Here is a 16,605-nt window from a genome sequence, read left to right as displayed (position 1 = left end):
CATGCAACAGACGTCAAACATTTCATTGAAGAAACATCCGCCTGGGGTTTAGACCTATAGTTCACGATCTCTAAACCCGGTCTTTGATCATAGGCTTCATAATAAACGTACATGGAATAATTACATAATTTTTTGGATTTCTTATCAAAGCTCTACCCATGTGGCTTTTCAATGACATGCATTTATGGAATGCATTTTGAAAGAAACCTGTCAAAGTTGAGAATGCTAATATTTCGAGTTTACCGATTTTTAGACAGTATCATTAGCCGATGATAATTAATTAGAGCTTATATTGACGCAAATTTGATCATCTAAGTCTGGTTTTCCGACGTGAACACAAATAGAAGCCTCTGTCCGTGGAAGATTCAGAAGAATAAGATGCATGCACTTTTTTGTTTTTCTAAATATTTATTAAGTATAGTGTTCCATTAAAATAATTTAATTAAGTGCTATGTGTGGATAAAATGACCAAAAGAGGTTAAACTGCAGATTGCTAATTGTGCATATTATGCATGTTGATGTACAACATGTTCAAGCGTCAAAGAAAATTCAAACTGTCGAAAAGAAGCGTTGCGAACTACCGATATTCCAATTATAATAATTAAAAATGATGATCAGCATTTTTATGTTATTGATTATATATATTTGAAGAGAAACAGAAATATTTCGTTTGATTGAGTTCATTTTTTCTCCAAATATTGCTTGCTCATAAAGAAAGACAACTCTTACATGCAACTGTACCGATCTCCAGGCAACTCAGTATTATGTTACGCTTAAACTTCGTATCCTAGCAATCGCAAAAAAAATATAATTTCGGAATGTTTCAAAAAAGCCCCGTGAATGAGTAGAGAATTTCCACGTCAGTGCAAACACGACAGCCAGAAAAGGGGGGGGGGGGGTAAATAGGGTGGGGAATAATTCTTAACTAATGTCTTAAACTTTGAAATTTGACAAAAAATAATTTTACAATTGTTTTCTTTTAACTTTTTGCGAAAATTCATGCCATCAAATAATGTTTAACTACTAAATATCAAGGAAAACACGCATCTAGATCCCAAAACATATCGGTTCATTGTAATTGATCTCGAAACTTCACACGCCTTCTTCCCAAATCTCTTTTGTTTAAAAGATGATAAAATGAATGGAAAACTTAACAAATCTAACAGTTTCACCAGTATTAATCTCTTCGACATTTTCAGTGATCTTGAAAGTATCAGATGATTAGCGCTGCCCTACTCGTGTAATGTAATTTTATTTGCCCTGTTTTACACCCAATACTTTTATAAACACAGTTAATGATCCGTTCACAAACAGGTATAGTGAGAAAATACAATTGAACTTTAAAATCGTTACATAGCAATTTGCAAGCGTTTAATGAAATGTAAATTTTCTATTTTTATTCACTGAGAATCAATAAACTAAATCTTTTTTTTAATTCATTAATAAATAATTGTTGATTTGACAGTGGCATATTCTCCAGTGTCAGCATTTGATAATTATTTAAGGTCCTTAATTAGCACTGGTTCTCTGCCCTTGATTCCAGTCACTACCGCTAGGAATTACAAGGTTGGTTTTTCAGGGCACTTGCGCCCGCATACAATATCAAAGAACCAGTCATATCCTTATTTCACAAGCTAAAACCTGGGCATAAGGAATTTTTTTCAACACATTCATGAACAATAATTTAGCATTAGAACGTTTTTCTCTATTAATTAAATTATAGATAAAAATTTACGAGACAGCATGCATTCACATTTTTAGTCCGCTGCTTCTATTTTGCCTTTAGATCCTTAGGTGCGTGCTTTGTTCATGCAATATATTTAAAAATTAAAAAATGATAAAGATCTATACATCTGCTTACAAGTAAATTAAAAATATATAAGGTATAAAAATTGTGGTACAATTTACATTTTTGTTGAAATATTAATAAAAGGCCTGTAGTAAGTAGGGAAGCAGAGGTGAGGGTGTGTATAAGAAGATTTTTTTTTGGGGGGGGGGGGGGTACTTTATATTCATTCGTTATGCTGCATGCCCCCCTTCCCCGCCCTCATATATTTTGTTTATTTATACTGAAACGCAAAAGAAACGCATCAAGTAGTAATTATCAAATATTTGCCTTTCACAACAATTTCATTGTCTAGGTAATTGCGTTTCTTCTGCGTTTCAGTATTCTTGATATTCAACATAGAATTAATCTCAAGTCATTTACATAAGGAGAAAAGTTCAAAGAGGATATCGAACAGAAATTATTTTAGAGTATAAGGACATGCAAATAAAGTGTTCATTTCAATCTTGACCCAGGGTCCTTCGGATGAAACTTTAAAAACCGAGGTCCCGTGTCACGGTAGGCGTTGGCACGATAAATACAACCCTCACTGCTCAATGGCCCTGAGTTCCGAGTATAGGTCAAAACTTGAAGCCCTTCACCGGTATATGGTGACGTCTCTTCATGAGTGAAAAATTCTCAAATGGCACGTAAAACAACAATCAATCAATCAATCAATCAATCAATCAATCAATATTGACCTCATAAATTTCAAAAATATTTAGACTCATTTCAAATTTAGATGTGCTGTTGAGGGGTAAATCACCCTAATGTTGCATTGCATCCTCGCCGTCGTTTGCTAGTATGCAAAGAAAGATAACTCTGTTCAAAGCATTCTCATATCTTGGTATTATACTTTCATAAGGCCACATATAGACAAAGTTTTGATTACTGTATTGATCCCGAATGTGCAAACTTTCGAGAAATAAATTAAATGATTGATTGTAAATGATAACGTCGTTAATTATTTTTAATGTCAATATGAAATTCTTAAAATTAATTTTGATCTGAGTATTATAACAAAATCATATCTTTCATTTAAGCATCGTATAACAGTGTAGTAAAAAAAAAAAAAGAAGCAATTTTTTTTTATCCAAGCATTCATAAATGTATGATATTTTATTGGTCAAAATAATGTTCCTTGATTTACATTGTTTTTAGCGAGGAATGCATCCCTATTGCTTCATATTTTAACCTGAAAACATTCCATGCTTGCGGCTGCCGCTCAGTGCACTTTCTGCAACAGCATGGCACGACAGGGGTTTTATCAAGTTCTAAATATAGAACATCATCAGCATCAAACTCTTGTATATATTACAATGAAAACAAAAACATTCTCAAACTTCTACGATCAACACACCAAGCTGCCTTCTCAATGAACGCGCGGCCACTTCCTCGAAGCCTGGCAGACGTTCACAGATAAAAAGCTCCAACAAATTATATTTGTACCAAAAAATCTGGATAGATATATATTTCATCTTCCGGTCGTCTGCGTACATTGGAGAAGTTCACTCTATGCGATGATGTAGGTTTCTTCGCCAGATGTCGGAAAATTTCATCATGGAGGTCGGAAATACGTAAAACGCGACAACACAAAGGTTTGAGTCTTTTTACATATCAATCTCTTTGATGTAAGTTTTTTCAGTTGCATTAAAAGTGTATATTTGTTTATGTTATGTGCTTGCAAAAAATACCCAACTGCAAAATTCCTTAAAGTTTGAGGATTCTTATCAAGGCGCTATCTTATTCCCAACACGTGGCATTCTTAATGGGAAGAGGGTCAGCTGAATTAGGCGGCTCAATACCTATATTTCGTTAAAGAAATAAATAAAGTGCAAAAATTTGAAAATGGAAACAATAGACATTTACTTGAAAAAAGAAATTCATCACTGTCCCTTGTCTTGTCATACTTCTATAGGCATATAGTATCCAGAATGGAGAAAAGGGAATAGACTTTAACTTGCAAGCCATACTTTAGTATCATATATGTATAATCTGGATAAAGTTTTCTTCAAAAGAAAAATCAGAAATCTTGCCATATCTGCATTTGCGAAAAAAAATATTTAATTATATTTATGTAGAATGTTAATTAGGATATACAGAGAAATGACCATTATGAAATCTGTATCTATAAAGGGCGAGGATGTGAACAAAATGCTCAAAACTTTCATGAACGTAACAAAAATAACACATCAATTTCTAAATAATTAATCCTTGTTTTATTAATTTATCAAAAGAATCAAACTAGTTAGCAGTAGATTAGCAGTAGTTTCAAATAAAATCTGCAACATGACGTCATGTTGCAGATTTTATTTGAAAAATAAAATTTGTCAGAAAGGACAGTGGGAAATACATTTTTTGAAGTAAAAAATACAACTCTAGCTAGATAAATACAACTACATGTACCTACATATATATGTAATACTATATAACCCTCCACCAGCCCCCACCCCGAACCGCACCCCCAGAAGAAACTGAGAGCAAATAACTATTTTTATTAATATATATTTTTAGATGTGGCCTAGATAACGGATTGTTCATATTTGCATGGAACAAATGCGTGGATCTGAGTCATTCCGTATGCATGTGTCTAACATGTCTGTTGTCATTTCGACTCATGATGTGTTCTGATCTAATTTATCAGACAGGCGGATCAAAACTAATGACGGGTTGTCATTCTCTCTTCTATTTCCCTCGACCTGTTTACGAGCCGGCAGAGAATTTGGCACCTGATAATTAAATAATTCCGTCTTAACATTCTTTATTATGTTAAATATTCTCAGCGTATATACTAGAAAGTTAGGCAGTCTAAACTCTATATATTACTTATAAATTAAATACGCAAGCATATATAAACCTTTTATTTTTTCAAATTAAGAACGTACTCATAATTTACATAGAAGTAAAGTTCTACAATTACATGTAACATGGATTGAATGGCAGACGAAAATGCCATAAATTAGTTCTTTTAAATTAAACATCGTTTAAATCAATTGATGATGTTTATTGTTCAAACACACTTTTAAAAGAAGCTAAATTTTGAAATTTACTAGTATTACAGAAAAAGTATCAAAAAATATTAGAATGACACGGTAAGAAATTTCAGATCTATGCAACATGTAGAAGTATGGGTTATAGAATTCTCCCAAATGTGAATGAATACATATTGACAACACTTTGTGTAGATTATCCACCCAACCAACTGTGTATACTTTTCTTGGAACCACTTCAGTGATCAAAGGATGTCATACATTGTGTGTCACCGCCCACGCCAATCAACAAAAGCACATGTACGTCAGACTGAAGTCAGTTTCTATCTTGTCTGCTTCTATGAGTGAACAGGAATTTATAGTACAAACGAATGAACCCTTACTTTGAACTTTAAAGCTCATTTAGTTTTTGATGAATGTATATCATCTATTACTAAATGCAACATTATAACATTATACTAATCAAGACTTTCAAAATTAACAAAAAAAAAAAAAAACAAAACAAAATTTAAGAAAATGGGCTGAAAATTTACTATTAAGGTATAGATCCTTTCTAGATACAATGTTATTGCGGTACTCCTCTTTTGTAGGGCAAATTAATTAACGTTTGGCGAAATTTTTGTGGATAGATAATTAAATGACGTACATGTATATTAAACAATTGCTTTTACGTCATATTTACCAAACTATTTATATCTATTTTGCCTTGCAAAAGAAGAGTACTGCAGTTTTAAATCGTGAAAGAGTTTATTATAATATTTCTTGATTTAAAAAAGGCAAGAAGGAAAAACCCAGCATTTATAGCATTCAGGAAGCAGTGATAAACAATTGCAAAGGGAGGTGTACAATGCTCAATGCTAATTGCCATGGCTAGTAAAATTGTTTTCAATTTAATCTTTTAATATGATTTCGTGTGAAATTTTGTTTGAAATTATTTTGTTCATTTATTTTAGATTTTCCATGAAATAACTTCACTCTAACTTCGTTTTGGATTTCTTTAACATCTCTACAATGCAAATGTTATTACCCAAAGTGTAAGTATACGTTTATCGTGTACAATATAATTACATGCATATAAAAAATACGGACCTTTTCTATACATAGTTTTTGAAAAAAAAACGTATAATATATAGGCTTGGGACAAACAGTTAAAAGTCAAGACATTTAAAAAATTCTTATGATCTTTATATGATTTTTTTCAGAAAACAATAAGTAACTGCAGAAATTAAAATGGCTGAACACGCCACGTATGCCGCAAATCGTATAGAGGAGCTTCTCAGGTGTGCCATTTGTCTAGACAGGTACAACAACCCCAAACTGTTGCCATGTCAACATACATTCTGTGAATCCCCTTGCCTAGAAGGTTTGGTAAGGGGCCTTACAAGAACGCTGAAATGTCCCGAATGCCGTGCGGAACACATCGTGCCTTATCAAGGAGTCTCCGCTTACCCCAACAATTTAACAATTCAAAACTTTCTCTCTCTTCGTCCAACTAGTGACGTCAGCCATGACGTAGTCGCTCCACCCAGCGCAAACGAGGCAAGCGGAAATGACGATTTCTTTTATATTCCTAATGGAGCATGCTGCGCAGCAGAAGATATAGAAGAGGAGGAAGAAGAGGAGGTGGTCTTGCCAAGGTACCCTAGACTTCAAAACCGTATCTCCCATGCTCCACAAGCACCGAGAAGACGCTGTCCCGCCTGTTCAAGAGAGGTGGATCTAATGAGGTGTTCTCACTGCGATCAATTGATTTGTGCAACATGTAAGAGCCTTCACATGGAACAAATACAGCGTGAAGTCTCCCTTGTCTTAGGACAACTCAAAAGAGGGGTACCAAGACTGACGGACATCGCTGGCAATCTTGAACGTAAAATGGAGGCGGTGCGCCAAAGAGTTGATTCCACGAAATCAGATATATCTGAAGCCATTGAGCGCTATATCATCGATTTAAGATCAAGGCAAAGATTGCTTAGTAATGAAGCGGAAACCTTCCTTCAGGCAGAAATACGATCTTTAACACTGCAAAAAGACAACATAGAGGTGGAACTGGCTATGCTAGCATCCTTTGTTGACACAAACGAAACGCTTTTCAGGAGACGGTACCTTGTTCTTCCCGATGATGATGTGATGGATTTGAAACGACAAAGTGAACTCCACTTAGAAAGGCTTCGAAGCTTTAACGCTGATAGATATCAGCCACCAAGAGAGAGATCCATAGAATTTATAATGGATGGAACGCGGATTTCGAACTGTATTTCAAATTTCGGTGAAATAAGCACAACACAAGCAAGATTTTCGACAACAGATGAGTCTTCTGCCGACTCTTCCTCGGATAATTCTTCTTCAGCCGTTTCTCGTGCACCAACACAAAACATAACACATAGTTACCTACCCTCAACTTCAGCACATACTCCAACCAGTAACCTACCCTCAACTTCACCTCACACTACATCTTATCTACCCTCAACAACAGCACAAACCGGTCTTTACTCTCGGTACTCAACTTCACAAGCTTCAAGTTACGTTCCTTTGCATTCAATGCTCCCAACACTCGTTTACCCTCGGCACTCAACGTCACAAGCAGACAATACTTATGTATCTCCGTCATATACGCTTAATGCTTCTGCTGCTGCGTCTCATTTAACATCACAAGCTGCCTCTAATCACAGTCTTCCTCAGTCAACTACTCCCCACTCGAGCTCTACAGGTCAACAACAACAACCACTTCTGTTGGACGGTGATCTCCCAGTCATCATAAACGAAGACAACTTACCAGACCAGTACTCAGAGCCTCCGATGTTTGACCTGGAATATTCCCCGATATCAACTCCTATCTCAATTCCAGATGAGCCTGTATTTTTCGATTCTTCATCTGGACATGCACGGTCGTCAACTGGCATCGGTGTAGCTGACCTGTCAGGTCCATTAGGAACGAGATATTCTCAGTCATCTAGATACGCACGAGATTCCACCTACCCTACCTGGAGTACCTTACCATCGTCTGCTTCGAGGACATTAACATCCTCTTTACCATATTCTGTTGCAGGTTCAAATGTACCTTCGACTTACATGGCAGCCTCTAACACTTGGGGTACTCCGCATTACACGTTTATGAGGGACTTTGATAGCGAATCTGAAACAAGTAGCGAAGGAACCCGCTCTCCGAGGCGGCCAATGACACTGCACGAGAGAAGGCGACACAATTTGTCGGACACAAGATTAGCCACCCTGTTAGGAAGCTCGGCACCGTCCTATACGGGTCACCATCCTCTATCTGCATCCGAGAGGAGATTCAGAAGTCTAAGTACCGGTGCTTCATATTACAGTCTTAACGAAGCACGTGCATTAATTGCCTCCACCAGGCAAGCAACGGCAAACCGTATCAGATCTATTGCTGAAGAAGCAAACGATTCGTCTGCTTCTCGACATAGAACGGACAGTAGAGACAGTCCTGATGAACGGAACAGTAGTCCTACCAGAGTTAGGTCCCTTAGCTCCAGTCCACGGTCTCGTCCTCCTGTACGATTTAATATTCACATCGACAACGACGATGACGATTCAGATTCGTCAACTTCCGGTGAGCTGCTGCTTTCTCGACCGATGGTGACGTTTTATGAAAATGAAAGCACAGTTGTTTCCAGCTCCATCATTCAGTATACCAACAAAGGCCGAGCCGTACGTCAGATTGGACAACGTGGTAACGACCTCGGGGAGTTTACATGGCCAAGAGGGATTGCCACTACACCCAGAGAGAACCACATCCTAGTAGCAGACAGTCACAACAACCGAATGCAAGTCTTCGACAACACAGGACAGTTTGTCAGATCTGTAGGTAACTATGGAACCGAAAACGGGGAATTCGATTCCGTAACAGGAATTGCAGTCAATAGTTTTGGGCAAATTGTTGTTACGGACCGCATGAACCATCGAATTCAAATCTTTGACCACAACTGGAACTTTCAGCTGACGTTTGGTGAGGAGGGGGTGGAGGCCGGACAACTTCTGTATCCCTGGGGAGTAGCTAGTGATAACATGGGATTTATTTACGTGTGTGACAAAGAAAACCACCGAATACAAGTGTTCCAGTCTAACGGTCGCTTTGTTCGTGAGTTTGGAAGTATGGGTCACAGACTAGGTCATTTCGACAACCCGCATTATCTTGCGATCAGCCCTGACAATCGAGTGTACGTTTCAGATAGTAACAACCACAGGATTCAGGTCTTCAGTATGTACGGTGACTTCCTGTTCTCTTTCGGTTCACACGGAACATGCCAGGGAGAAATGAAACTTCCGAAAGGTATAGCTATAGACAGTCAGGGGTTTGTTCTCGTGGCCGACAGCGGAAATAACCGAATACAAGTATTTCACGGCGATGGAAGGTTCTACTGTATGTTTGGAAGCTATGGAAGCGAAAATGGACAATTCAGAGGTTTGGAAGGAATCGGAATTCTCGGAAACGGTGATGTTGTTGTCAGTGATAGGGAAAATCACAGAATACAAATTTTCTAAAGAATATAGACTAGAAAGAAGATTGTTACAATGATGGAATAATATTAATAAACAATCAATTTCGAACATGGTTCAAAGACTTTTCGCGAGTTTCTTTTCAAAATATACCACACTTATAAATTGTGTTAAACAGATAAAATATTTGTACGCCGTTCATGTTTAAGATTAACAATAGATACAATATTTTACAAATATCACTGCAACTTGACTAATCCACATGAATATTCTTTTCCTCAAAGGAAATTATGAATGCCTATGATTTCTATTTTTAGCATAGCATATTTAATAACTTACAAATCCTGACATAAAGATCGTATTGTGAAAAGCTGTCTTTCAGGCGCTTATTTTGGTTGTAAATTTCTACATTTGTGCCAAACATCTGTTCTCTCAGGATGTACAAAGCTCGCGCATGCTCAGATATATTGTTTGAGCAGCACTTATTTCACCTTTGATATGAGTGACATTATTTTTTTTGCTATCTTAAGTGTGTTAAAAAATTGCTATTTTTGTTGTATATATATATTTTTTCATTTGGTTAGTTACTTTGTTTTTCTTTATGATTTCAAGGATAACATGCCATTGGATGATGCATTTACAAGTCGAAATTCTCTATTTTTTATCATTGTTATTGATACATACAATTTTAATATTATCTTATCTTCTGAATAAATTCAGTTGAATTATATCTAGGTAAATGTCCCAATGACCTGTAATTGAAAACTTGAGATAGACTGATGTATTTTAGCAAATTGAAAAAAAAATAAGACACCACCTATAATGTAAGATTTTTAAATTTTAGTGTTATTTTTTTATTTCTTTTTTTTAATGTTATCCTTAACATGCTTAAGGAATGATGTACCAAGTGCCTTTTGTTATGTTTTAGCTTTTAAATTGTAGGATGAATCTAGTCAATTTCAAATCCACTTCTTGTGAAAATATTACATAAATTATTTTTTTTTTATTTCAGCACCTTATTCTGATAAGCGTTGGAATAAAGATGTTAATAAATATTTTATTAAATATATCTCTTGGTATTTATTTGATGTTGTAAATTTTGAATTTATTAACGGCCGTATGGCAGAAATTCAAAATTGTCATGTTGACATAGTTGTCTTGTTGTAAATTTTGAATTAAACAGGTGGCAGAATTACAAATTTTCATGTAAACAAAGTTGTCATTGTAAATTTTGTATTTACAAGAGAGAGAGAGATTCTAAAAACTGTTTTTTTTTGGGAATGAAACAAGTCGTAATTTTTTTTATTTTAATTTATGATAATTTAATTACACGCATCTCGAAAAACCACCGCCCGTCCAATAAAAATAAGACATTCCTCACATTCTGTATGAACGAACTGGTAAACAAAGCCGTCCATTATGTAGTTATTATTTCTCCGGCATAGATTCTGATGTTAGACGCAGAAAATGAAACAGACAAAAAGACAGATAATTAGGTTTGACCTGTAACCTTTTAATCAGGGATTCTTGGCTCGTGCCAACAGATTCCAGAGCCACTTTTCTACGATTGAGTAGCACGTGGCATTTCTGAACATTGTATCTGGTCTGAACGGAAGAATATCTGTTTTGTTTTGACGAAAAAATGTACCTCTTCTATATTTATGTGAAGGTGACCTTAATTCGTAAGAAAATCCACTCGACATTTAAAGAAAAAACTAGAGTTTTAGTGACTACATGCTGATGAATTAACTCCGTAAAGAAAAAATGGCCATGGACCCCTTTTAAACATTAAGTACCCCATCCATATGTTTCTTAAGTTGGTTAAAAGAGTAATAAAATATGAAAGTAATCTATGAGAAGTTTCGACGCTCGCTCTCGATCATTTGCAAACTTTTTCGCCCTTCTTTGTCGAATATTAACTGGTTTATGTATATTTAATAATTCTTAATAAAAAAAAAAAGGTCTCAAATCGCCAATGCCCATCAACTCGATTTTCGTGATTTTTGCATCTTTCTATAATAAATTTAAAAATATTTGTATTTTTGTTGCATTTAAAAACTTTTTTCTTTTAAATTTCAATTTAAATAATGGAGGCATTCACAATTCAAAAACCTTTCATTAAAACACAAATACACAACTTTTAAAGTGCCAAATTCAAAATCGTTCCAGCAGATAATCTTAGATTAAACTTAATTTGTTTTAATCACTTTAACCTATAAATATCATTAATCCTATATTCTATTCATTTGCACTCATATATTGCGCCAGAAATCTAAATTTAATCGGGATATCGCTGTAATACGGCGTATCTTTGGACCATCAGTCTTTCTGTGTTTGGTAGAGTTGTATCATACGAGAACACCAGTTATGGGGCTTCGTGTTCTTTCTTTATGTTTCCTGGTAGTAATTACCACTGTATGTTTGGCTACAAAGGGTAAGTTTAAAAAATATACCCCGGTATATATTATATACAGTGTATATATGTGTGATTTGTATTGTTTGGTCCCCCTCTATCTCAGATCTGATTTTATACCCATTCTTGACAATGGAGAGCTACAAATTACGACCTATACTCGGCACTAACGGTCATGTATTGATCTTTTTGTGCTAGCATAAACTAAAACACTGGACCTCGGTTTTTACGGCCTCGTTTGAAAGAAGGTCTCCACGTCCCACACTAGGATTCGAACCCACGAAGGATCAACTCTTAGACTACAGCAGCCGCTCTACCACTGCGCCAAACAGGCGACTTTTTACGATTAGAATAAAATGGGTTTGTGACACATTGATGACCCCCTATGGCAGCTATGGCGAGGGTTGCATCCTCTCAAATGCATGTCAAACTCCAAAGGTCAAGGTCAAATGTTTTGGTACCCAAAGGAAGGTCTTGTTACAAGGAATACACCTGTGAAATATGAAAGCCCTAGTTCTAATTGTTCAAAAGATATGACCAAGGTTAAAGTTTTTAAAAAGTGGGTCAAGTTTCTCTTAAGTCAAGGTCAAAAATGTTTATACCAGCTGAAAGGTCTTCTTACAATGAATATGTATACACATGCGAAGTATAAAAGCCCTCGCACCAACATTTTAAGAGTTATACTTATAGGCAAGGTTAAAGTGGGGTCTTTTTTTGTAAAAAAGAAAAAAAGATAAAATGCCACGGTGAAGAGTTCAGATTTGGTGGTACCCAAAGAAAAGTCTTGTCACAAGATACATAACTGTGAAATATGAAATTCATAGCCCCTTTAACTCAATAGTTATGGTCTAGGTTAAAGTTGGCAACAGGCAGGCAGAGAAACAGACAAACAAATAAACAGACAGACAGACAGTCAGAGCAAAAATAACATACCCCCGGGATATTTCGATCCGGGGGTATAAAAAGGGGCAAATCTCAATACTGTTTTTATCATTGGCAGGATTTGCTGACGATGGTGAGGACTACAGGAAGAAGAGAGAGGTAGACGGCGAGGATTATTTACACAATAGTGAGGACTTCCTCACAGACGGTGAAAACTACAGAAAGAAACGCGAAGCTGGCGACGAAGAATACTTGAACGATGATGATTCAGAATATAGGAAAAAACGTGCGACTGATGAGGATGATTATCTTGTTCAAGATGACGAAGATTATAGGAGGAAGAGGGATATCAACGGCGAAGATGACATCAGTGATGCTGAAGAAGATTACAGAAAGAAGAGGGCGACTGGCGGAGAAGACTATATTAACGAAGATGACAATGAATACAGAAAGAAGCGCGAGACCGGAAGTGACGAGTACGTGAATGATGACGTATATAACAGGGAAAAACGTGAAATCGAGGGCGACGATTATGTAAGTAATGATGAGAATTATCGAAAGAAGAGGGCTGTTAATGACGAGGATTACGTCACTGTAGGAGGTTATGGCAGGCAGAAGAGAGAATCCAGATGCGCCGTAGCGAGGACACTGCTATCCAAAATTCTCAGAGGGTGTCTATGATAATGACAATGCTATAATTGCATATATATTTCTTGAAAAATAATATTCTTAAGATTAATTTGTTGCTAAGAAATAAAACGCTTTAAAATGATTTTTTTACTCGTTATGATTAGTAGTTTTACATGTATATTTGGGCCAGCAGAAGTACAAGCTGTCCTCTTTTTCCTGGTTCTAATATTTGCTGAAAGCTGACCAGTTGATCCTTCATAGGATGAAAATGTGGAAATAGTACATTGAAATGATAGTTTACATGACTAGGTTTAATATTCCACTCATAATATATTTCATTTGTAATTTGTTACAAAAATTACATCTTACATGTTGTATGCAGAAGTCTTTACATGCATATTTGGAGAGTGAATTTTACACTGTATATTTAGTATTTCTTTCTCCCTCTCACTCTCTCTCTTCTGTTGTTGCACACAGATATCTTGATTACCAGGGATAAGGTGTAAGTAATTTTGCAATGCTAATTACTTCTTTAAATCTCATTATTACCCCAATCCTTGAATACCTCGTTTTGGACTTTAGACACAGATCACAGGATCATTAAACAGCCTTATGTCAAATTTTCATCACCTGTAATTTTTCAAATGATGAATTCATCTCTAGATCTAAATTTATTTATCAGAATACATTTTTGAAGATACAATGGAAAATATAGCAATTTACAGATGTGAAAATTGTTGGAGACTATCACATAGTTACATGTGGGACCACACCCCCTCTTCCTTATCTACAGTCCTAACCAAAAGACTTCATTCCTGATTTACTCCGCTGTATATTTTGGAACTTGAAAAAAAAAAATATTTGTAGCCAGATTTTTGGGACTAGAAAATAATTTGTATCAATTTGGAATTAAATATTTTCCTGATCCTAGTAAAATCATCCAATTTTCAGCAACAATCCATAAGTGGAACAACATTTCTACATGTACTTTTAGTCTTATATCATACTAGGTATACATGGATAGCCACAAAACTCAAACAAAAGAAAAAATAGACTGAAAATGATGTCAATTTTTTATATCAGTATGATGAAAAATACTATTCTGCTAGTGTTTAAAACACATAATTACACGTATACCTATACTGCTTTTCACTATATAAAAGTCAGTCCATATATTTTGCTGATACCATAAAAAACAGTAAAAAGATTTATTCCTTGCAAAAAATGTGTGTCATTTTGATGAACTGATACACATCTATTTGCAACACATAGCAATTTCTTTCAATCAAATAAAATATTCTGATATATGCCAAATAAATTCATGAATATTCATTATACAGCTCAGATTATATTTATACAGGAAAGAGATCACAAATTGTTATTGAGAATTCAACATGAAAATATGTGAGCACTGACAGCCATACATGTGTGAATTAAATGTCTATAAAATTAAAATGAAAAAAAAAATTAGTGGAATATGAATGTTTTTGTTTATCTTGACTTAAATGCAAACATATTTTTTAATGAATTAAATTATTTTATAATTATTTAATCTACATTCTCAGTACTCAATATTTCCATCTGCACCTTAAAATTGCACTGCATGTAAAATAGAATTGCAGTTATGGGTTTTGAAAATAGTCTTTTAGTATCTCACTATCTGAATAATTATATAAAAATAGATCTAGAACAGTTAAAGTAAATCATTGAGGGAGTTGGCAAGTTCTGTCTGAACCTAGGGAAATACTCTGAAATAGACTTGCTTTTAGAAAACTGGAATCTTACTGCCTTCCTATACGACATACTTTAACTGTATAATGTTACTAACAATAACAGTATGATTTTCAAAATGATAAAAGAAGATCATATAATTTTCCACATTTTTTTTTATATAAGGCCAAAACAAAATATAGTCTCGTTTCCTGCTACCCGACCTACCCTTTTTTTTTTGTACCCGACCCTAAAGTTTTTTCAAGTTTTGGGGGAAAAATTGGGAATTTGAGGAATTTCATGTTCAAAAAGTGAAGAAAAAATATAATCAGGTGGTATTTCATGAAACTATGTGTAAAGATGTGATAATATCTAATGTTTAAATATAATGTTGACCTATATGACATGTTTTATTTGGTTTTGTATTAGTTCATATCCTAAAAAAACACTTGAAAAAATAAATTAAAAATATAACCTAATTTTCCTTCCTACCTACCCTATTTTTTTTTCAGGCTGGTAGCAGGAAACAAGACTACTATTTTTTTTTTTGGCCTAAAAAAGGTCTTTGATTTGAGAAAGAATGTCCAGAAATTTACTGAACACACTCGTGCATGTTGTACATGATATTAGTTTAAATCAATACCAAATTGTAAGTTAGGAAGCTTTCATTTAGATAAAATAAGTCTGTATGTTCTTATCAATATATATGTTTTAAACATAATTTTATCATGGTAAATTCAAATAACAGTTTTAAATACAGTAAACAGACTAGCATGTTTGCAAAAAGACATGACGAAAAAATCAGTTTTTAATTCATGGAATTTAATATTCTAAGAGAAATCATTAACAGAATCAACATTAAGACGGTATGAGTTATAAATCTTCCAATAACATTGGCCCAATAGCTCCGTCTCTGAATTGTTTTAACACGAGTCTTGCAGCTGCCAAATAATCTGGGAAATAGTTGTAATCTCTGCTATCCACAGATTTCAATCTTTTGATAAATTTATTTTCCTTCGCAATATGGTTTAAAAAGAATTGAACGTCATCTGTAGGCTCTGATAAATGAAACTGTTCCATGTACCGAAAGTCACTGTGCTTATTGAACCAGAACAGCATGAAATCTACGATTAAATCCTCCCCCACGATGTGGTCCGGTAAGCACCCACACAGCGCTAGCTTCATTCCCTCCTCTACACTCGACACCTGCGGTGTGAGAATTCCAGGTGTGTCGGTCAAGTAAACGGGAGGGTCAAAGTTCGCACGGATCTTTCCTGACAGGGATCTTGTTACCCCGGCTACGGCTCCCACTCGTAAAGGTCTTTTCTTTAATGTTGTATGCGATCGTCTGACATAATTAATAAAAGTTGATTTCCCGACATTTGGAACACCTATCACTGCCATTTCATAGGCCTCCGCTGTCTCTCTGTTAAATCGTGGCGCACTGTGTATTGCCTCAACAACTAGTGGAAATAATTCTTGGTTAATAACTTTTGACTTTTCAGATGTTAAATTGGTAAACAAAACTTTATCGACACCTCCTTCTTTTAATCTATTTACAATGTCCCTCCTTCGACTCATGTCTGCCACATCGCATTTATTAAGAAGAAGAACGTGTGCTTTCATTTTCATCATGTCTTTGAACAAGGGTGTTCGTCCTGAGAATGGAATTCGAGCATCGTGTATTTCCA

At 35.2% G+C, this 16,605-nt stretch overlaps 3 protein-coding genes across 3 annotated transcripts; 2 read left to right on the top strand and 1 right to left on the bottom strand.

Annotated features, from left to right (window-relative positions):
- Nucleotides 1-3,119: 3,119 nt before the first annotated feature.
- LOC134247181 (RING finger protein nhl-1-like) lies at nt 3,120-10,344 on the top strand. The gene is made up of 3 exons (XM_062729522.1): nt 3,120-3,423; nt 5,769-5,849; nt 6,018-10,344. Exon 3 carries the CDS (start codon nt 6,046-6,048, stop codon nt 9,322-9,324), a length of 3,279 nt encoding a protein of 1,092 aa, XP_062585506.1. The 5' UTR covers nt 3,120-3,423; nt 5,769-5,849; nt 6,018-6,045; the 3' UTR covers nt 9,325-10,344.
- Nucleotides 10,345-12,048: 1,704 nt separating this feature from the next.
- Nucleotides 12,049-13,255, top strand: LOC134247186 (RNA polymerase-associated protein LEO1-like). Its single transcript, XM_062729529.1, has 2 exons — nt 12,049-12,052; nt 12,693-13,255. Exons 1-2 carry the CDS (start codon nt 12,049-12,051, stop codon nt 13,253-13,255), a joined length of 567 nt encoding a protein of 188 aa, XP_062585513.1.
- A 2,482-nt stretch (nt 13,256-15,737) lies between these two features.
- LOC134247180 (mitochondrial ribosome-associated GTPase 1-like) lies at nt 15,738-16,600 on the bottom strand (the record flags this gene model as incomplete). The annotated part of the gene is made up of 1 exon (XM_062729521.1): nt 15,738-16,600. A coding segment is annotated over one exon (813 nt), but the record flags the coding sequence as incomplete, so codon positions are not given.
- Nucleotides 16,601-16,605: the final 5 nt, after the last annotated feature.

Source organism: Saccostrea cucullata, unplaced genomic scaffold, assembly GCF_032062105.1.
Source record: "Saccostrea cucullata isolate Sc308-1 unplaced genomic scaffold, CSIRO_AGI_Scuc_v1 ctg2011, whole genome shotgun sequence".
NCBI classification, from domain to species: Eukaryota; Metazoa; Mollusca; class Bivalvia; order Ostreida; family Ostreidae; genus Saccostrea; species Saccostrea cuccullata.
This window is presented reverse-complemented; position numbering and strand designations above follow the sequence as displayed.